General features: G+C 38.7%; 1 protein-coding gene across 2 annotated transcripts; it reads left to right on the top strand.

Annotated features, from left to right (window-relative positions):
* The first annotated feature begins 14,607 nt into the window (after positions 1–14,607).
* On the top strand, positions 14,608–21,273 carry LOC141491233 (G-protein coupled receptor 183-like). 2 transcript variants are annotated; one of them, XM_074191962.1, is made up of 2 exons: positions 14,608–15,025; positions 17,680–21,273. In XM_074191962.1, exon 2 carries the CDS (start codon positions 17,710–17,712, stop codon positions 18,751–18,753), a length of 1,044 nt encoding a protein of 347 aa, XP_074048063.1. In that variant the 5' UTR covers positions 14,608–15,025; positions 17,680–17,709; the 3' UTR covers positions 18,754–21,273. The 2 variants fall into 2 exon arrangements, with proteins under 2 accessions (XP_074048063.1, XP_074048062.1); XM_074191961.1 differs by lacking the exon at positions 14,608–15,025 and adding an exon at positions 15,038–15,245.
* The last annotated feature ends 331 nt before the right edge of the window (positions 21,274–21,604 follow it).

The following is a 21,604-nucleotide window of genomic DNA, read 5'->3' as shown; positions in this document are numbered from 1 at the left end:
TCCTGCTTCTTCCTGCTGGGGCAAAGGTATTGCTTCTCATTAGTAACCAAGCTGGGCCAGTGTATTCTCCCTAGATTTGAGCTGCAAATGGAGTTGTTCAGAAACCAGTCTCCTTCCTAGAATCCTCAAATTCCAGAATGTCAGACAGAACCTAGGTGAGTCTACACTTATCCTTAGCCTATGTCATCAAAGCAAATGGAGGTGATCTTAAATGGTGTTCATTGCTTTACACAGTACATCATTATCAGTCAGTGGTAGAAAGGTAGTCTTTTAAATTTCCTGGGTATGGTGGGTTTACAAAAGCAGGCTTTTTGATAATCATGTTTATAGTTGAAATCCCAGCCTTCAGGGAGCACAACAAAAATGGAGGAAGAAAGAAAGAAAGAAAGAAAGAAAGAAAGAAAGAAAGAAAGAAAGAAAGAAAGAAAGAAAGAAAGAAAGAAAGGAAGGAAGGAAGGAAGGAAGGAAGGAAATGAGTGGAATATTCCCTCTTAAGAGTTAATATTCTTAGTGAAGTCCTCTCAAGGTTAAAAATCATTAAAACATTGACCAACTATTACCCTTTTGACTATTCTTAGGAGAGGGAGAGAGGCCTTGCATTCCCAGTCAGACACCCTCCCGATTCTGCTAGGGAATGAAACAGTGAACTATTTCCAGAAAGACCTTGCATTGATTCTGTTAGGGAGGGAAATAGTGGGAAACTTCCAGAAAAGAGACCTTGCAGTCTTAGTTGGCCACCTATTTGATAATGAACCATGAGAAAAGTAGCCTGCCTTCTCTTGTTTGCTAAGTGCTAAACTAAGAAGACCTTGCAAAATCAGACATTAATTCATTTAACAGAAAGTCATTAGAAATCTTCTTCTGATTCCCCCGCCATCTGGATGTTGAGGTAATATTTTATGAAAACCTTTTATTCTTCTCTTTGTTGCTGGGTAGATTTTTGTGTAAAGATTGTAACTCTGAAAACCTTAACCAATTAGGTTGGAAGAGAGGGGGTTAGGGAGGGGGGAATCATGCTAGGCCATATAATCTTGCTTGACTGTCACCTCGGGGCAGCTCCTTGATCTTTACTATCTTTGTGAGACTTGGAGTATGCCCTTTTCTTGAGAAAAGCCAAAATAAACCTTCCTTTTTGCTCAGAGGAGTCCTTGTTTTATTAAGTGGATTTTTTATCCCACACAGTTTTTGGTGCATTGGTTGGGAATCTTAGTCCCCTCCCTGAGACTCTCTTGGGCATAAGCACAAGAAGGCACCATGCTGGGATGTCTTCAGAAGCTTGTGATTTAGTGCCCAGGTAGATCCCTTGAGGAGTGAGGGAAAGAACCCGAAGAGAGACTTAGCTTGAGCAAAACTGAAAGCCAGAGGACCTCTGGAGGCAGGACTACAAGGAGACAACACAGGAAAAGATCAGAGGACAGTACCAGGGTCTGTAAGTTTGTGTACACAAGTCTAGCAGGTTCTAGGTGACCCTACTCTTGTCGCTTCCAATAAGGGGGTTCAAATCTTCAGGTTGGATTCATTTGGGGCAGAAAAAAGGACTAGAGTGGAAATACTCCCAAGCAATTAAATTGCCAGTCCAGGTGGTTGGAGTCTTAAGAACTAATTCATGATTTTACTGGGTGGCTTTGTGGAACCTTCCTTTGATGCAGTGGACATACCCTTTGATCCTGGTTCCTTTGTTTAGGACTGAAACTAAGGTTATTGGGCTGTGGGTTTTAGAGCTTTGTAAGTCTATTGGCCTAGAAGGGCATGGGGGGGCGGGGGGGGGGGTTGTTGATAAGGAGGGAGTTGCTTGTGGACTAGTGGGTGAAGGAAAGCCTTACTGGAGAGGTGGATTGCCTACCAAGGAAGAAAGGTAAATTCCAACTCTGTCGAATCTTGTGATTTCCTCTGGTCTGAAAAATCACTGGACCTGATTTTTTTTGGGAAACTGAATTTGGAATAGGAATTCTTCTGATACCATGCCCCGACCCGCGGGACAGAAAAGTGGGGTGTCGAGGAGGACCCAGCCTGAAAAGGAATGGGTGAGAATAAGGAGAGTGAGACCCAAGGATGGTGGATAAGGTCTGAGTTTATTTGAAAAAGGTACATGCTTATATTTTGTAGAGAAGGAACAAGGGGATTAGCTTAGGGGTGGAGTTGGTATGCCTTGGCCTGAGAGAAGGGATAGTCTGTGGTCAGTTTGTTCTTGATAACAGAGGGTGAGGCCTCTTTCCTTTATCTTGGCCCTTGGTATGCCTGGAATTTTGTTTGCTCGTTTTATCTTATCTGCCATGGGGCTTCTTGGCTCCTGGTATGTCTGGAATTTTGTTAGCTCGTTTTCTTATGGGGCTTCTTGGCCCCTGGCATGTCCCCCTCTTTTATATTAAATTTATGGGCAGGATCCCTGTCTTAGGCTGTGCAACTTGTTTTTCATGCTTGGTATCCGTGACCAGGAGGGGACCTTAGCCAGGTCCTTGTTATCTCCTGTAGGATCTGATGTTCCCAAGTTATGGAGTCGCACTAAATGCCGTCACTGGGTATCACTGCAGCCCTTAGGGGGTGCCTTTCCTTGAGCAGATGCGCGCATACCAAGGTGGGCGAGGTGTAAGAGCAGTGAACCTCAAGGGTTCCATTTGGAGGTCCTCACAGGACCCTTGGCTTTTCAATTGGTGATATAAGACCGAAACTGTTTTTCCAAGGGCTGAGTCAATTTGGGATTTGATAAAGTTGGTCAGTCTCCTGAAGGCCCATGGTCCAAAAGAAATTAGAATTAGGAAGCCAATTAACGGGCCTAGAAGGCTTGGGAGCAGAGTAGAGAGCCAGGGGGATGTGGAAAACCAATTTTTATACCATGCCTCACCTTTCTCTCTCTCCCTTTTTCTTTTTTCCAGGCTATCCTTAACCCTTTGCAGACTGTCTTCTACCAGGCCAAGTTTATCCTTAAAAAAAACAGCATTCTTCCTTTAGTGCCGCGCAGAGTCCCCCCTGTTGTAAAAATAACAAATCAAGACCGAGTCTATTTTGTAATGCTACTTCAGCTAAAGAGGCAACAGAATCTTTTAGGTGTTCTAACCCTGCTTGAAGTTCTGAGAGATCCTTATCAATAGCGGCGCTAAGCTAGGTGTACTGTGCATTGGAGGAGACTAAGGAGGCAATACCTGTACCAGAGCCAACAAACCCAAGTCCAATCAGGACCTCGAGTGTAACTGCTGTCAGGGGTTCTCTTTTGTCTCTGATAAGGGTACCCCTTCCATGTTCCCAAAATTGGAGGAATTCCTCCGGGTAGTGGACAGTTAGGTGAGGAAAAAGGGAGACAAGCACACAATAGTCCTTTTTCTCAAGGAATTGTTTGGTGTCCACAAAGGTGGTTAGTCCTGAGGAGCAGGCAAGATAGGTATTAGGAGGGGCTACAGCATATCTATAGGAAGTATTAATAAGGGTACTTTGGTTACATACTGTGTCTAGCTGAAGAGGGGGGAGCATTTGTGGGCCAAGGAGACAATTTCCCTGACCGGAGATTTTTGCAAGAGTGAGGCCTTGGGATTCCCCAGTGCCCCATCTGAGATCATCTGTTCTGTTGGAGTGTGTGATGTTCCCGAATTGAGCAATACCTTCATAGAAGGGAGGGGAAGAGGAATAGCAGATCCAGCATTCTTCCAATGAAGAATTCTGTATCTGGGTCAAAGCTTGTACAGAGGCATTAATGAGAGTAAGTATAATATGGGCAGTAGAGGGAATGCTAACAGGGAGGGTGGGTCTGTAGGAGGGGGTGTCAGGAGTGGGTAGGTTAGGGTTAGGGTTAGTGTCAGGAGTGGGTAGGTTCAGGGGTCTTATATTGGGGAGGTTGACAAGTGGTCCGATACCTACCGGTTGGGGGGGTGTAGGGATGGTTTGGGTAAGTCTTATGGTAAATATTAAACCCTCATCGTTCCCATCCTTGTACAATCTGAGTCCCCAGGTGTATCCTTTTCCCCATCCAGACGCCCTCTTACCTTCTGTCGTGAACTGGATTTTTAGGGGGTTACACCAAGGATGATCTTTACAGGAGGAGATGAAAGGACAGGAGAAGGAGGGGGCATAGTTAAGGGAAAAGGGGGCATGGTTAACCACAGGGCTCCCCAGGGTTTCCCTTATGCGTTCCTTGGTGGAATAATTGGTAGAGATGGTAATGAAATCCGAGCCTGAGTCTCTGATCCAGTCCCCAGTTCCTGTTGTTTCACAGCCCCATTGTTTACAGAAAAAGTCTACGGCTCTGCCGCATTGAGGCTTCGAGGCATGGGGTCCGGGACAAACATAAAAGGTGAGGAACCCAAGCCTTCCTCTCTGGTCCGGGGTAAGGCATAGTGTCCCATCCTTTGTATGGTCCTGCTAATTGGCAGAGGTCCGGATACAGAGGAGGCCAGGGTGTCGCGGAGTCAATTTTGGAGGTACTCCAGATGCGGAATCCTTGAGCATCTTCGACTGACCAGGTGTAGTTAAGTAGTTGGTATGAGCAGGACAGTGGAAGGAGCAGGCACAGGACAAGTGCCTTCATGCTGGATCTTTTATCTACAAGAGAGCACAGAGGGGGATTCCTCAGGGGGGTTCCCTGGGTGGATTATGTGATTTTACTAGACGCTCGGGTAGCCATCTAGCATTTTGAGCTGATGAATCATAAATACAGGCATGTCCTTTACCCCAGATAAGGACTGGGTCAGGTCCTTGCCATTTGTTGAAGATGGGATCTCTCCACATAGCCTGTGCATAGTTGTGTTCAGTAGTGGGATGCCAAAGGCGATCTGCTGCAGATTTGGCATTAGCATCAAGGGAGAGGAAATTGAGGACAAAGAGGGCATGGTTAAGAATAGTTTTAGCATTGTTAATCTTGGGGTAGAGTGTCTCTGACCCTTTCTGTAATTTAGTAATCATGTTTTTGAGCGTTTGGTGGGCTCTTTCTACAATGCCCTGTCCTTGAAGGTTTTTCATAAGCTCCCTTAGAAGTTGTATAGGTAGTTGAAGCAATGGCTTGACAACGATCAAAAAAATCAGCCTTCCAGGTGAGGAACTGTCCTCGTGTAAATACTGCCTGGACGACCCTGAGCCACTCGGAGGGGAGAAGATATCCCCCACGGGAGATGGCTTCTAGTGAGGAGAGAGTAAAGGGGGCATTAGGCCCATAGGTCTTAACAGCTGTATGTAAGTCTTTCAAACTTTTGAAGTGGATTTTTCTATAATTTAGTGATTTTTGTTCCCCTAGACTATCTGCCACTTCCCTTTCATCTTCCCTGTTCCTATTCTCCTCTTCCTCTTCTCCTTTGCTATGGAAAGACTCGGGGGGCTCAGCCTCTCCTGCATCGGGGTCACTATCATCTTGGCGGGATCTTGTCATGACAGGGAATGCCATCTGTTTTTTATAATTCATGGCAGCTCCTGCCTTAGAGTGTCTCTGTTTTGTTTTGCTTTCACTTCTGGTTTTTGAATTAAACTGGTTTTTTAAGAGGGGGATTTTAAGGGACCTTTGTAATGAATCCTGTAGGGCAGACAACTCACCGGAGAGCTGCGCATATTGTGTTTGGAGATCTAAAACCTCACGGAGTTCTTTTACTTGCGCGGATAGTTGCTCCCGTGCCTTATTGAGTGTGGTCATGTTAGGCCCCAGGGGCAGGAAGGCAGGGGCGGTTAGGTATGGAGGGGGAGCGGAGGCTAGGGACCAGTCTGGGTTATTATATCTAGTGGCCTCTTCCTCAAGTTCTGCCTCATTGCCTGGGTCTGGAGGCTCTGAATCTGGGTCCGTTTCTGGACTGGACCGGAGATGCTTATTTCTTGTAAACACTGGGCAGGTTATGGGCTCCTCTGCTGGTGTTATCTCAGAAGGGAGAGGAGGATAGAGGGATTTGCTTGGGGGGATTTCAATAGCTGCTGAGGGAGATCTAGCTGGAGTTTTAGGGGGTTTCGCTTCGTCTTCTTTCAAAGACTTTATAGAGCCTGTATGCGAAAGAGGGTGAAGGCAGGACTCTGCAACTGAAAGAAGCTGTTTTTTTGTGGGGTCCCTGGTTGCGCTTTCCACTATGTCTCTTATAAGACCCCAGTAAGAAAGGGCTGAAACAGGGACGGCATCGGGTCCTTCTATTTTCAATTTCTGATTAAGATCTCTTCCTACTTTCTGCCATTTGCCTGGGTGGATCTCAGGTCCTGTTACCAGAAACCACGGGCATACTTCATCTATAAAAAGGAAGAATCTAACAAGATCCTTTTTCTTTACTTTAACTCCCCTGTCTTTAAGTGCCAGTTTAAGGTCCCGTATAAAGACCTGTTCTTTAGACAGCCTGGAACCCATGAGAAAAGAATGAGGCAGACGTCACTTACCTGTTCGGGGGGCTCTCCGGAGCGATCAGAGGGGGTCGCGACGATTCTTCTTCACGGGGTCTGCCTGGCAAGAGTCCGTGCCTCGAGCCCCATGTTGGGCGCCACGTGCCCCGACCCGCGGGACAGAAAAGTGGGGTGTCGAGGAGGACCCAGCCTGAAAAGGAATGGGTGAGAATAAGGAGAGTGAGACCCAAGGATGATGGATAAGGTCTGAGTTTATTTGAAAAAGGTACATGCTTATATTTTGTAGAGAAGGAACAAGGGGATTAGCTTAGGGGTGGAGTTGGTATGCCTTGGCCTGAGAGAAGGGATAGTCTGTGGTCTGTTTGTTCTTGATAATGGAGGGTGAGGCCTCTTTCCTTTATCTTGGCCCTTGGTATGCCTGGAATTTTGTTTGCTCGTTTTATCTTATCTGCCATGGGGCTTCTTGGCTCCTGGTATGTCTGGAATTTTGTTAGCTCGTTTTCTTATGGGGCTTCTTGGCCCCTGGCAATACCAGAAAAAAGAGGAACTTCCAAACTTGCTCTTTTTGAGTAGTTAAAAGAGTCTCATAGTTCCGAAGAAGTCATCTAAGGCAGCTCATATTTGGACAAGAATTCCTCCAACATTTCAAAGAAGTTCATAGAGTTGAAGATCATCTCTGGACTTTTGAGATTCAAAAAAGACCAACTATCTCCTGTATAATTGCTTCAACAATCCCTAAAGGCTTCTCTCTTCATTGAAATCCAGTGAGAAATTGCATTTCAGTGACTTCTGTCCGAGAACTGACCCTTTTCTCCTCCCCCCCCACAAATTATCCAGGTAAATTTTTTTTCCATTATAAAAACCCATTGGAAGAATACTGTGGTGATAGGTACTCACAGATATACCAAGACAACCCAGATTCAGGAACTCTGAGACCCGGAAGAAGGCCAATAGTATTTAACTTACAAACCTCAAAGATCCAAACAGTTCCAATAATCACAGAATGTGAAAGTCAGTGCAAGAACCCAAGGGATTAAAGTCAAGACCATTCTTGGCTAGTCAACCCACCCAGAAGCAATACGTTAGGGGACAAAATAGGACCCTAACACAAAACCTCAATTCAGAAATTAAATCTGGAGAAATAGATATATCAAAGATGAAAACAACAACCAGTATCAAACCTAAAAATATCCCAGAAGAAGGAAGCAATTCTACAGTAAAGGAAGAAATGGATTTTCCTCAAGGACTTCAGGCATTCCTAGAATAAATTAAGCAAGACATAAAGAATGAAATAAAAGATCTAGAAGAAAGAATCGGAAGTACAATAAACAACTTAAAAGAGAAAGTGGTAGACATCAATGAAGAAATTGAGTCAATGAAAAGAAGAATAGATGAAATAGAATTCAATGACTCCAGGAGACAGCAAGAAATGGTAGAATAATGTGAAAAAATTGAAAAACTTGAAGAAGAAAATGTGAAATATCTGGTATCTAAAACCACTGACTTGGAGAATTGGTCACGAAGAGATAATATAAAAATAATTGGTCTCCCTGAAAATATTGATATAATCAAAAGCTTGGATACTATATTTCAAGAAATAATAAGTGAGAACTGCCCACGTTTGTTAGGACCAGAAGGTAGAATAGACATAGAAAGAATTCATAGGTCACCTCCTCTAATAAATCCCCATATAAAGACACCTAGGAATGTCATAGCAAAACTTATGGATTCCCTTGTCAAAGAGAAAATATTACAAGAATCCAAAAGCAAGCAGTTCAAATATCAAGGAGTGACAGTCAGGATCACACAAGACTTTGCAGCTTCCACTATAAATGAGAGGAAATCTTTGAATAAAATATTTAGAAAGGCAAAAGACATGGGCTTAAAGCCAAGAATAAAATACCCTGCAAAACTGGGTATAATTATATATGGGAAAAAATGGACATTTAATACAGTAGAAGATTTTGAAGATTTTTTGATGGAAAGACCAGATCTGAGTAGGAAATTTGGAATAGAATCAGAAGAGGTCAGTGAAATCTAGAAAGGTAAATTTATTGGAAAAAAATTAGGATTTGTGTGATATAATGGTAGCATTTTAAATGGGTGAGCGGGAAGTTTGTTAACATTTTTGAAAATAATTATGGTGGAGTATGTTTTAAATTCATGGGTAATCATGGAAATATTTCTTGTTTCAAAAGGGGGGAAAATTAAATTTAACTAGAATCTGGGTTATTTTAGATAGCTTGAGACAATTGGAAAATGCATGAATTAAATAATGTACAAATATAATGGAATATTTTACCACAGAAATGGGTTGAGAGGTCTTAGAATCCTGGGTCTGAAGTGATGCATAATGAAATAAGCAAAATCAAAATTTAAAGATATTACCAACAATGCAGAAAACTTTCAAACTAAAGAATAGAACTAAACAAGGCTTCAGAAGACCTGAACTTGAAGAAATTATCTTTAGGCAAAAGGGATGGACACAAGATGAAAAAAGTAGCCAATAATTTTGAGACATGCTTAGTCTGGATTAATTTTGATTGTTTTACAACTCAACCCCACTGAAGTCCTTTTTTGTTTTTTCATTTAGAAATAGAAAGGGCAAAGAGAAACTTCTAAAATGTAATAATTGTAATAATCTCTACAAGGCTTGTAACATTTAAATTCAAAAATTCAACTAGGAATTTGAAGGAGAGCAGCTTTGAATTGCAGGTACAGAATTAAATAGATGGCAGTATGGGGAATGTTTTATGTCTGGAAAGTGGTGTTTAAATTTAGCAATAAAGAAAACTGTGGAATACATTTGTTACATTATTATAATTAATATAGACTGTTATTTTGTCTCTCCTTGTCTAGTTCTATTAAATATTTTTTGAATCACATCACCTTGTAAAAAAAAAAAGGACTAATTCATGCAGTTAGAGTCTGTAGAATTGCTGGGAAATCTTCAGGGAGAGATTCTGGGAGCCCACATGGTTTGAGTTTGTAGGACAAAATAGAAGGGTCTGGAAGTGCTGGTTGAGAGCTCTGGGGTATAAACAAGTAAATAAATCTCTATAGGAGAAATTCCAAGAGAGAGCATTGGGCTGTAAAAATGGGAGGGTCAAATTTAAAGCACCACTGTTGCAGTAAATTATTGTAATCCCTCCCTGAAGTGCCAGGAGATAGTCCCTTGGGACTTCAATTTAGTAATTGGAATGAGAAACTAAAATATCAGGGAAAAGTGTAGAAAATGATAAAATGCTGTTGACTTTTTCCCTTCCCCACTTTTTCATTGTGAGTCTGTGTTGCTAGAATGCTTTCTCCTCCTCTCCTTCCTCCCCGTCCCTGATGCTTTTCTCTGGGCCAACTTGCCTGGGTTTTTTTTTTGTTTGTTTGTTTGGTTTTTTTTGTTTGCTATCTCTTGACCTTGGGAGAAAACAGGAGCAAAAAAAAGAAATTTATTAAGAAAAAGGGACTTCATTTTGAAGTTAAAGGGACAGGAAAGACAATGAAAATTACTAAATATGTTAAATAATGAAGTCATAGAAAGAAATGTTATTTTAATTGGAAAAAGGTTTTGGGAAAGTAAATCCCAGAGAGTCAAGAGAGTCAGGTTAATTCTAAAGTATATAATTTGGTTACACAGAAATGCCAGAAAAGGGAAACCAAATAGTTAATCTTTTACCAGAATGATATGATAACATTATAGTTTCGAAATTCTGGTAATGTTAGTTAATACAGAGAGTAATGGAACAAGGCAGGGACCTAAGAACAGAAGAGCCCCCAAGAAAGATTTTGGACCTGCCTCCTTATGAGAAAAGTTATGTGATTTATTCTGTCTGAAGAAGGGAGCAGGTAATATTCCAAGTAGGCTGTGAGATTTTTTTTAAGTAGCTGTTTGCCTTCTCAAAAGTTTACCAGTTAAAATCAAGAAGTGTTAAAACATTAAATGCTTTGAATAGAAAATGTTTTCTGGAAAGTGGAGTCATGTCTGTGGTTTATATAGCCAGTTCAGAACAGTATTAACTATAGTTAAAAGTTAATGAAAAAGACTAGTGGAACAGAATATTAAGGGAAAGTGTAAGAGGTTCTGAAAGTACTAGGAAGAGAATCAAGGCATAGAGACAATTGGGGTTTTTGAATCATTTTTTAAGTATGGAAATTGATTAAAGCATGTAGACAAAAGATTTGAGTAGGTTTGATATTGTATACGTAAAAGAATTAATTTGGGGGATTTGGGGGCCTTGGGAGGTGATTTCAAATTCAATTAAGGGGTTTTTTTTTAAATTTTTAATGTTTTATGGCTCTTCCAGAGTCATAGGAGGAAAAAGAATTAATGGAAATGCTGTAATAGACAGGGATTGAATGGCCTTGGTGGAGCCTGGCAGTCAGGATAGACTGAGTTACCTTAATCAAGCTTTAGAATTACTAAACAAGGGGAAGCAGAAAACACTGATTCAAAATATGTTTGGGGTATGGTTCATGTATCTGGGAAAAATCTGGGGTGAGTGAGTAATGATAAATAATAAAGATATAGAATTAATATATATATATATATATTACTTTAATATCTCAAATTGAGGGGAATCTCCAATTCCCAGAACATAAAATATTTTAATATTAAGAAATGTTGATCGGTAAGGATAGAAAACTCTTATGAGTTAGATCATTGAGAAGTTAGAATTGCACTGATAAAGATAAAAAGAATTTGCAACTTTTTTCCCTTGGCTTTGAAAAAGAAAATAATTTAAGGTCATTTTGAATATGACTTTTGGAATTTGAGAGAAGTATAAAGAAAATCTTGTAATCAGAAAAAGGAATTTTTAACAATTGGTTTTAAGAATTTTTCTGTGTTGCAAAATTCTAAGGAGTAAAGGGAAACTACATGAAATTGAAATATGTAGTGAAGAATTAGTAAACTTTGTATAAGAACAGATTTAAACAACTTTTTTTGAGAATTTAAAATTGTGTTACAATAATGAATAATGTTTATTTAAGAAGAAGAAATTTTATATGTAAATGTATCATTGGCATGGGTAAAAAGTATACATTGGACTTTTGAAATTATCATATGTATAAGACTGAAATCCATGTAGAATTTTATTTACTTTGTTTTGAAAATAGAAGCATATTTGGAAAAAAGAGATAAATAAGCTTATAAAGCACAAATTCAGAAGAAGTTTGTGTTTAAAAGATACTTAATTATAAGGTTAACTTTAAGAAAACTGGTTGTTTTATTTTGCTTTAAGAGAATGAGATGTCAGCATGAAAACTTTGTTTCATGCAGGTTAAGGATTTAATGTTTAAATTTTAAAGAAGCAAAATTGCAGATTTCTTCCCCCATGTTCAATGCAGATTCAGAAGGAGAGTGTAACTGCAAGATACCCTTTCCAATAATGTTGCATGATTGTGAGGGACTTTGGAAAATGATTAGGAAATTTAAAATTATGTAATCCTAATTAGATGACTTAACAACAAATAAGATGTTGAAGAATGTTATCAAACACATGATCTGCTTTTGGAAATATAAAGTATTTTACTGTAATGTGGTCAAATCTGGAATTAATGATTGACTGCTTTGTAGGAATAATGAGGGAAGCCATCAAAGACTCTCTGGGTTCCCTGAAATTTTTAAATGATGTGTTAGACCTTGCTCTAGAACTGTAGGTCCAGGTATAAATGTAATAATGGAAAGATTGTTTTGTGAAATCTAGTTCTTAATGTGTTATACTTATTACTGTTTTGTTAAATTTAGAGATATTCTAATGGGTTGAATGAATTCTGAAAAATAATAATTTGTATTTCAAACATGGCTAATAATGAAACAGGTTTATTGTAGAGAATTGTTTGCATAAGAACTTGACAATTATATGTATATATAAATTGGAATTTTTGTGGTAATGTGTATATATATATAAAACATATATATATGTTTTATATATATATATATATATAATATATATAAATATATAATCTCAAAGTTGTGCTTGTTTGCTTTGAAGTAAAAGTACCTAAGCAACATGGGAAAGAAAATAATAATAATAATTTGTGATTTTTTTTTTTGTGACAGTCTCTGGCTAATTGTTATGTGAGAATTCTTAGAATAATCTCCTAGTCACAGGGGGTGTTTATTTATTGTAATACAGCAGGCTAGCCAAGAGGCCTCTAATATACCATATTTGTCCAGATATAAAAAAAAATGATTTCAGACAAAGGGATGTGGGTCTGCAGATTAGAAGTTATTGCCACCAGGAGGATAGACCTTCTAGTTGAATTATGAAACATATTTGTAAAGAAGGGTTTTTTTTTTTTTTGGTATGTTAAGGAATCTCCCAGATGCTGGGAGAACTTGACTGCTTTTTGAATGTTTAGAAAGTCACTTTATTTAATGTATTCTGATGACAGGGACACTGAGAGTAGATATAGGTGATATATGTGTAGGGAAGGGGACTGATTGAATTGTGACCCCTCCGATCCAGATTAGAATTGACATTTAGTCCTTGTGGAGTGGATTCACTTGGAGATCTAATTAGATAGAATTACTATTTTAGATCATGGGATTTTTAATTGGCTTTTGTTTTGTATCTAACATCAGGTATGATCAGCAAAGGAAGTGCTATTGAGTCAATGCTCTCTTGAAGTCTGGAAGCCCGAAGGAGGTTTGGACACTGTACAAGTGACAGGTGTATTGGGAGAAAAAGCAGAAGGGGCAACCCTTTTGACTTGACTTCCCCAAATGTGACATTTGAATAATATCTCATCAGATAAATCTAAGATTTGACTTAAGGTATTTAACTATTCACATGACCTCTGCCTGGAAACTGGCACTCAAAATTATATCTATAAAGGAATTTTCCTTTGATGTCCCAGATCTTTATAGTAAATCATTATAGTCAATCTGATATAGAAATTTTAGGTCAAGTGGAAGTTAATAACTAGGTAGGCCAGCATGTGGTTTTAACCTCTGCTGTTAGCTATATGTTTTGAAAAGAATTAAGATTCTTTTATTTTATTTTGTGCTAGGGAAAGGATATTTATGTAAGAAGAATAAAGAAGGTTATATAATCTCAAGATACACTAAAGTGCAGTAGCAGTTTCAAGGTCTACTTTGAGAAGGGAATGTAAGTCAGTTGAGTATATCAGGAGGAAGAATCACCTATAGTTTATAGTTAAGAGACATTTTGGGAAGAAAGAATTCATTTTAGTTAAGGATACTTGAGTTCTTATTTTAATGAAGAGCAAGAGATTAAAGCTATTTGTATGTCACTTGCTAGACAGTCTTTGTACAAAGATGGTCATCTATTTAAATGGTATAAGCTCAAGTTAACTTGATAATTTTCAACATATTCATTTGTGAACAGTTATGGGAGTTGCATTTTTTTAAGTATGTATATTAATGTGAAATGTGAATTTTAATAGCTTTGGAATTTTATGGTTTGATGATGAAAATATGAATCTGTCTGATAAGATGTGTGTTAAGAAGTTCCTTTACCAGAGGAGGAGATCTCAACAAGTCATCTGAATTGAAGATCGGAATGGACTCTGCAGATACAAAAAGATATTGACTGTCTCTAGGGGAAAAGAAAGAAACTGGATGGGTTCATCTTCCTCCATTGTGTCTATATGTGTGTATGGGTTGTTTGGTGAGGGTTCTGAAAAGAAGATGGGTCCCAAGTGGACAGGAAGAGAGAGAATAGAACCTGAGAGGGTATCAAGAATAGTGTGAGAAGACTTCAGGTGCTAAAATATATAGGTATATATATTTAGAAAAAAAAAAGAGGAGGGATTGAGTGGAATATTCCCTCTTAAGAGTCAATATTCCTAGTGAAGTCCTCTCAGGGTTAAAAATCATTAAAACAAAGACAGGCTATTACCCTTTGACTATTCTTAGGAGAGGGAGAGAGGCCTTGCATTCCCAGTCAGACACCCTCCCAATTCTGCTAGGGAGTGAAACAGTGCACTATTTCCAGAAAGACCTTGCATTGATTCTGTTAGGGAGGGAATGGTGGAATACTTCTAGAAAAGAAACCTTGCATTCTTAGTTAGCCACCTGTTTGATAATGGAACAGTAGCTTGCCTTCTCTTGATTGATAAGTGCTCAATTAAGAAGACTTTGCATACTCAGACATTAATTTATTTAACAGAAAGTCATTAGAAATCTTCTGATATCCTGGCCATCTGGATGGTGAGGTAATATTTTATGAAAACCTTTTATTCTTCTCTTTGTTGCTGGTAGATTTTTTTTGTGTAAAGATCGTAACTCTGAAAACCTTAACCAATTAGATTGGAAGAGAGGGGGTTAGGGAGGGGGGGGAATCATGCTAGGCCATATAATCTTGCTTGACTGTCACCTCAGGGCAGCTCCTTGATCTTCACTACCTTTGTGAGACGTAGGGGTGCCCTTTTCTTGAAAAAAGCCAAAATAAACTTTCTCTTTTGCTCAGAGGAGTCTCTATTTTTTAAAGTGGATTTTTATCCCACACAGAAAGAAAGAAAGAAAGAAAAAAGGAAAGAAAAGAAAGAAGAGAAAAGAAAGAAAAAAGGAAAGAAAAGAAAGAGAGAAAGAAAGAAAGAAAGAAAGAAAAAGAAAGAAAGAACGAAAAAGAAACTGACTTCTTGCAACAAGACTGATCTTTCTCTCCTCCTACCTCCTCCATTTTTTGATCTTTTTCTGGATCCAGTTGTGGGTTGGGGGTAAGTTCACAGAGGCATCCTGTTTGTAGCCTGGAGCTGGAGTGATGAAGATCAGGTTGGTTGATACCTTTTTTTTTCTCTTCTAGAGGGTAAGATCAAAGGAGGAGGAGCATGGTACTTAATGTGGGTGGCAGGTTCCTTAAAATCTTGCTTAAGCAAACACACATACCCTAGAGCAAGTTTCCATCACTTTTGGGTCACCTGAGAGCAGGTGACTGACTGGACCAAGAACAGCTGATTTCCCTGTGTCTCTCTTTCTTCCTTGGGTCACTGAGGTGAGTTGAAAACTGAGCCCTGTGCTAGCATCAGGACTTCAAGTAGGACTCAGAGGGAAATCTTAGCAGAGACTAACATGGTGATGTGCTTCTTTGGTTACTAACCAATAAACCTAAATTTAGAGCACGTTGAACTTTTTTTAAGGCAGTTTATCCCTTTTCTAGTTTGTTTCACAACTACAGATTTTAACACACCAAGGCAGGAGGGAAATAGCCTTATCTTTCAAAAAAGCCTAGTTGATCACTAATCTGGTGACATTTCATGCATGTTTATTTGCTCACTCCATTCATTTAACAAACAGTACAATGCACTGTTTTAGGTCCTAGGGGAGATTAAAGACAAATAGGATGGGGTCCAGACCTGTGACTGCATGTGTTGAGGGAGTTCCTGGTGTGGAAACACTTTCTATTGACTGGCATAGCTGAGCCACTCCTTAGAATCTTAGAGAGTGGTTACTGGCATTACTTGCTTATAGGTACAGACAGGATTTGATTTGCATGGACTCTATTTGCATGGCTGAGTCACCTGTATTCTATAGTCTTAGTGAATTTTTTTTTTATTGAGAAGTTAAGAGGTTTCTCCAGGGTTTCATGACCTGAACATTTTCCAGAGTTGCAATTTGAACCCAGGCCTTCATGATTCAAGTACTCCATCTGCCTCAGCAGGTCATCTATAAAGACCTAGAGGTTATGCTAAGGGAGTTTTAGTCTAATAAAAATAGTGTCCAGAGTGAGGGAGGTGATAATCCCAGTAAATTCTATTGTGTCTCAAATGCTTGACCCACAGTAATCATTTAATAATTGTATTTTTCAAAAAAAGCAAGTCATCTATACCATATGGTCTTAGAGAGTCATGACTTGCCCAAGATCTGTCAGCTAGTATGTATCTGAGGCAGGATTTAAACCTAGATTTTCTTGATTCCAAGCATTTTGTCTGTTGTTCAGTACTCCCACTCAGGACCAGATCAAATCTCTTAGCTTAGGGGTTATACATCCTGATAGGAGCAAGGCTAGGAATGTACATCAATACTCTAACCACTTGCTATTTTTTTTTGTTATTCTATTAGCAGCTATAGATTCTAATTCCTCTTCAGTTTAATAGATGGGTCTTCCAGAATTGGCTGGAAAAATTAGTCCTCCTCCATTCAGTTCGGTTGAGCACTTGGGCTAGTCATCAGACCCAAGGCTAGATGTCTTATCATTGTGCCCATATTTGAAGGGGCTAGGGCTTACCTTGAGGACCCAAGATCAACTCTACACCATGATGAGGACTCTGGTGGAGAAGCCATTCAGACCCATATATGAGCCATTAATATAATAGAATGTGAGAAACAAAACAATTTAGAAAGATCATTTTAGACTAAGAAAGGATTTCATAATTTAAGATTTATAAATTGTTTTTGTTTTAAACATTTTTGACAATTTTTATTTTAATATAACTAGTTTACCTTTTAATCTGTTATACTTTACTTTTTGCATTTAAAACCATTATTCTGAGAAGGGGTCCATATTCTCCACCAGAATGCCAAAAGACTAAAGGATTGCATGACCAAAACAAAACAACAAAAAAAAAACTTCTGGCATGAGAGGTACAAGGGAAGGCTTAATAGAGGAGGTGGCATTTAATTTGGGACTTGAAGGATTGAGGGGATTGAGAAGAGAGGGCATTCCAGGAGTAAGCAAATAAGACAGGCAAGAGCATCAAGCTGGGAAAAGGGAGGATGCACCTTGTATTTGGGAGTAAATATAAGGTGATGACAAGCTAAGAAATGTGAACTTTGCTTGGTAACATCAACAATAATGATGAAGGTGATAACAATGATAGGCATATATAGTATTATATATTATTTGCAACACTATGTTATATATATAACATATTCTTATAAATAATATAAATATAATATGTACAACATATAATATATTATATAATAATAACAATAACTAATATTTATGTAGCACAATATGTGCCAGACACTATTCCAAATAGACTTTGAACTATAATCCTTTTCCTGGTTAATAATGCCATATGCTTCATTTTTTTTTTATGACAGTGAACATTAGCATTGTAGCAGTTTGGAGAGATTTCTAGAGAAGTTCTACAATTTTTAGGACTAATGTCACTAGCAGTAGCACTCTCATCTGATTGAGAAATTTGGGGGTTGAATCTTCTTGAAAGAGCTCTAATCATGTAGCTCCTTTGTGTGTGTCACCTTCATTTAGAATGTAAGCTCTTTGAGAGCAGGCACTATTTTCTTTTTTATATTTTTGTACTTGCACCTGCCTTTTCAATTATTCATTCAGGCATTCAGTGAACAAAACATAGCTGATTGAAATGAAGATAAAAGAAATCAAAGTTAACAGAGAAACGAGATAATAGATATAAATATTTTTCTACTTTAAAGTTTGGTGTTTTTTTTAAATTGTGTTTTCTCAGCAAAATTTCTTCTCTGATAACCTGCATACAATGGCTTCCAGTCTGCTGAACACAAGTAACTTCCCACTCAATGACAGCCTCTGCTCCATTCAACATCCCTCCTTGGCCTCAAGAGTAGTTCTGACATTATTCTACACGGTCCTCTTGGTCATCGGTGCCTTTGGGAACATTCTAGCCATTTACATCACCTCTCAAAAGAAGAAGATGAACTCAACAGATTTCTACTTGATTAACTTGGCTGTGTCTGATGTCCTTTTTACACTAGCTCTACCAGGAAGGCTCACCTACTATATTTTAGACTTCAATTGGCCTTTTGGTGATGGGTTCTGTAGAGTGATAGCATTTGTGTTCTACATGAACACCTATGGGAGTGTCTACCTCATGACATGTATAAGTATTGACCGCTATATTGCTGTAGTTCATGCCAACCAGAGTCACAAATTCCGCCATGCTGGCAGAGCAAAGTACATTTCTGGAGTGGTCTGGGGGTTGGCATCCCTGCAGACAATGCCAGTGCTCTTTCTGCCTTTGACCAAGAGGATAGGAGATAAGCTGAGCTGCATGGAGTATACCAGCATTGAGAAGATTCTCAGTTTGCCCCTTCTACTCCTGGGGGGCTGTGCTCTAGGGTTTTTTGGACCAGTGGGGATCATCTTATTTTGTTATGTGAAAATCACTTTAAAACTATGCAGGGTAGCTCAAGAAAACTCAGTGATGAGCAAGAATGGTCACCATAAGAAGGCCTGTCTAGTTATTCTGCTGGTATTGATGGCGATGATCATATGTTTTAGCCCTTACCACTTAAATATTATTCAGTTTGTGATTAAAGAGCTGCTCTATCAATCTACCTGCACTGAACAGGAGGCTTTTAAGGTGTCCCTTCAGGTCACAGTATGTTTTATGAATATGAACTGTTGTATTGACCCCATAATTTACTTCTTTGCATCCAAAGACTATAAGAAACAGTTCTTCAGGATTTTTAAACCCAAAATTTTAACATCCTTCTCTTCTACTGGAAAAACCTCTTCAGAAACAAACAGTAACAACTATGGAGGAGACTCTGTGCTTGGTTAGTGAAGACCTCAGCCCAATACTGGGATTATTGATCCATTCTGATTCATGGACCCTGTTGCCATCTGGTGAAGCCTATGGACCCTCTCTCTTCTCAGAATAATGTTTTTAAGTGTATAAATGACATAGCATTACAAAGGAAACAAATTATATTGAAATAACAGCTTTAAAAATACAGCCAAGGGGTGGCTAGGTGGGGTAGTGGATAAAGCACTGGCCCTGGAGTCAGGAGTACCTGGGTTCAAATCCTGTCTCAGACACTTAATAATTACCTAGTTGTGTGGCCTTGGGCAAGCCACTTAACCCCATTTGCCTTGCCAAAATCTAAAAAACCAAAAAAAAAAAAATAATGCAGCCAAATTCATGGATCCCAAGTCAAGATCCTCTATTTTTAGGTATCTAAGTGACACAATTAATTGAATATCAGACTTTGAGTCAGAAAGGTCTGACTTACAATCTTGCCTCAGATACTTGCTAGTTGTGTGAATCTGGGAAAATTTCTTCTTTACTCTTAGCCTCAGTTTCCTTATCTGTAAAATGGGGATACTAGCTTGAACTTCACAGGCTCAAGTGAGGTAACATAATTAACTTTGTTGGCTGTTATTTTAAGACAGCTTCCTTCAACATAAAATATCTTCAGATTTGTGTCCATCCCTGTGCTTTTTCAAAGGCTATTACCCTAGGCCTGCAAAGACCTCTTTCCTAGCTTCTTTCTTTAGAACCCCTGGTTTCTTTTAAGGCTTAGCTCATGTGCTACCTCTTTGCAATGGGAGATCCTTTCCCACCTCAGATTGTTATTGTTCAGATAATTCAGTCATGTTCAACTCTTCATGATGGAATTTGGGTTTTCTTGGCAAAGATACTAGAGTGGTTTGCCATTTCTTTCTCCAGTGGATTAAGGAAAACAGAAGGTAAGTGATAAGTCCAAGGTCACAGCTTGAGTCTGAGACTGGATTTGTATTTAGAACTTCTTAACTCCAAAGTCTATTGTTCTATCTACTGAGCCATTTATCTAACTGCCCCCAGATTACTTTGTATTTAATCTGTACATATTTTGTATTTACTTAACTGTAGAAACATTTTTTCCCCTTCCCCAGTAGAATATAAGCACTTTGAGGACAAGAACAATTTCATTGTCTTTCTTTGTGTCTCTAGTACTTATCACAGTCTGACCCAGAATAGGTACTCACAAATAAATAAATGAATGAATGAGCACTGAATGAATAAATGAGGCATATGGCATTATTAAGAAAAGAACATTGCAGGAGTATAATGCAGAGCCTGTTTGGAATTTTTTTTTTAATTTAATTGAGATAATGGGGTTAAGAGTGACTTGCCCAAGTCACACAGATAGATAATTATAAAGTCTCTGAGTTCACATTTGAATTCAGGTCCTCCTGACTCCAGGGCCAGTGCTCGATTGACTGAGCCACCTAGCTGCCCCTTGTTTGTAATCTTTATGAAAAGCAACATTACTCCTGTAGCTCAGAGTTAAGAGGGGTTTGAGAAGAGGAGAGACTTTGGTGGGTGGAGGTTTGAGTATTTTCTCCCCAAGAGACTTGTGCTCATCAAGAACATTCTTTCTCTAGAAGGCAAAATTCTGGAACTTTTGTACTAAAGATTGGCAGCCTGGAAACCTCTAGTCTGTTCCTGTTCAGGAAATCTCCCCACAAGAAGAGGATGGGGTTTAAGAACTTTCACCATTTGGCCCCAAGATGCTCCTCTCCATGGTTACTATCTGAGAGGTCACACCCTTATCTCTCCAAGGCTGGATTCAGGAACTTTCCTTTTTCGATTTCATGGGTGCAGGTATCTGCATCTCTGCTTCAAGGATCCCTAGGGGGAAATTACATGTCTCTCTGCCCCCCATTGCTAGTTGAGTAACATAACGATGGCTCTGGCAACATGATATTATCTAAAAACTACCAGATAAAAGAACATGAGATCTTGGTTCTAAAGTAGACTTTGATACTAACTGAATAAATAATCTTCTTTGTGGACTCCTATTTCCTCATTTGTAATCTGGGGTCAGAGTAAATGTAACTACTTTATGGGATTGTTGTGAAGCTTGGTAATGTAGATAATGATATCTCTCAATATAATTTCCATTAAATTTTTAAAAAAATCAAATGTTGGGGTCTGTGATGTTTTGGACACTATATAAATTGACCACCACACATGTCTTCAACTCATGATATTACAAAAACCAAAAATAGTCAGACAAAAACCTCAAAACAATCTTAGAGTAACCCAAAAGGCTATAAGAATTCCCAAGTCAAGTCCAAGAATTCAATCAATGCAGAATTGAACACAAATGTATTAAATTTTGAAGAATGAGTTTAGCAAGGGAGTTAGCAGGGATGATGGGGAAAATCTACTCAGATATTAAAAGAAGGAAAAGAAAGGACCTAATATAATTTCAATTGAATTCAACAAACATATAAGCATTGTTCTAACATCTGAGAAATATAAAAATAATAAAAAGAGAGTTCCTCACAGAATTGTAGATTGCAAGTTTGAGGCAGAGAGGTATATTCACTTTTATAGATATATGGAAGATACAATGTGGGTAACTTAGAGCAGTGGCAGGAAGTAGGGGAGAAGAAAGGTAGAGGAAAAACAGGAGATATTTAATTTATCCCCCATATTACACTCACTTCTAGGCATGATTCCCAGATTGCAAAGAGTCAGACTAATTAATAGCAAAACAGACAGATCAGTTCCATGTTTAGCCACTTGCCATTTCACTAATCAGTTAAAATTATGTAACTCCTCATGTGTTTTCTTATCTGCTCTTCCACTGCAAGCAAGGTTTGTTATCTCTATATTATTCCATTTGATCATTCAGTGCCTG

This window comes from Macrotis lagotis, chromosome 6 (assembly GCF_037893015.1).
Source record: "Macrotis lagotis isolate mMagLag1 chromosome 6, bilby.v1.9.chrom.fasta, whole genome shotgun sequence".
Classification (NCBI taxonomy): domain Eukaryota; kingdom Metazoa; phylum Chordata; class Mammalia; order Peramelemorphia; family Peramelidae; genus Macrotis; species Macrotis lagotis.
Note: the sequence above shows the minus strand (reverse complement) of the source record. Positions and strands in the feature narration are given on the sequence as shown.

Coding starts and splice junctions, on each gene's coding strand:
- LOC141491233 (XM_074191962.1), top strand. CDS start 17,710: ATGGCTTCCAGTCTGCTGAACACAAGTAACTTCCCACTCAATGACAGC.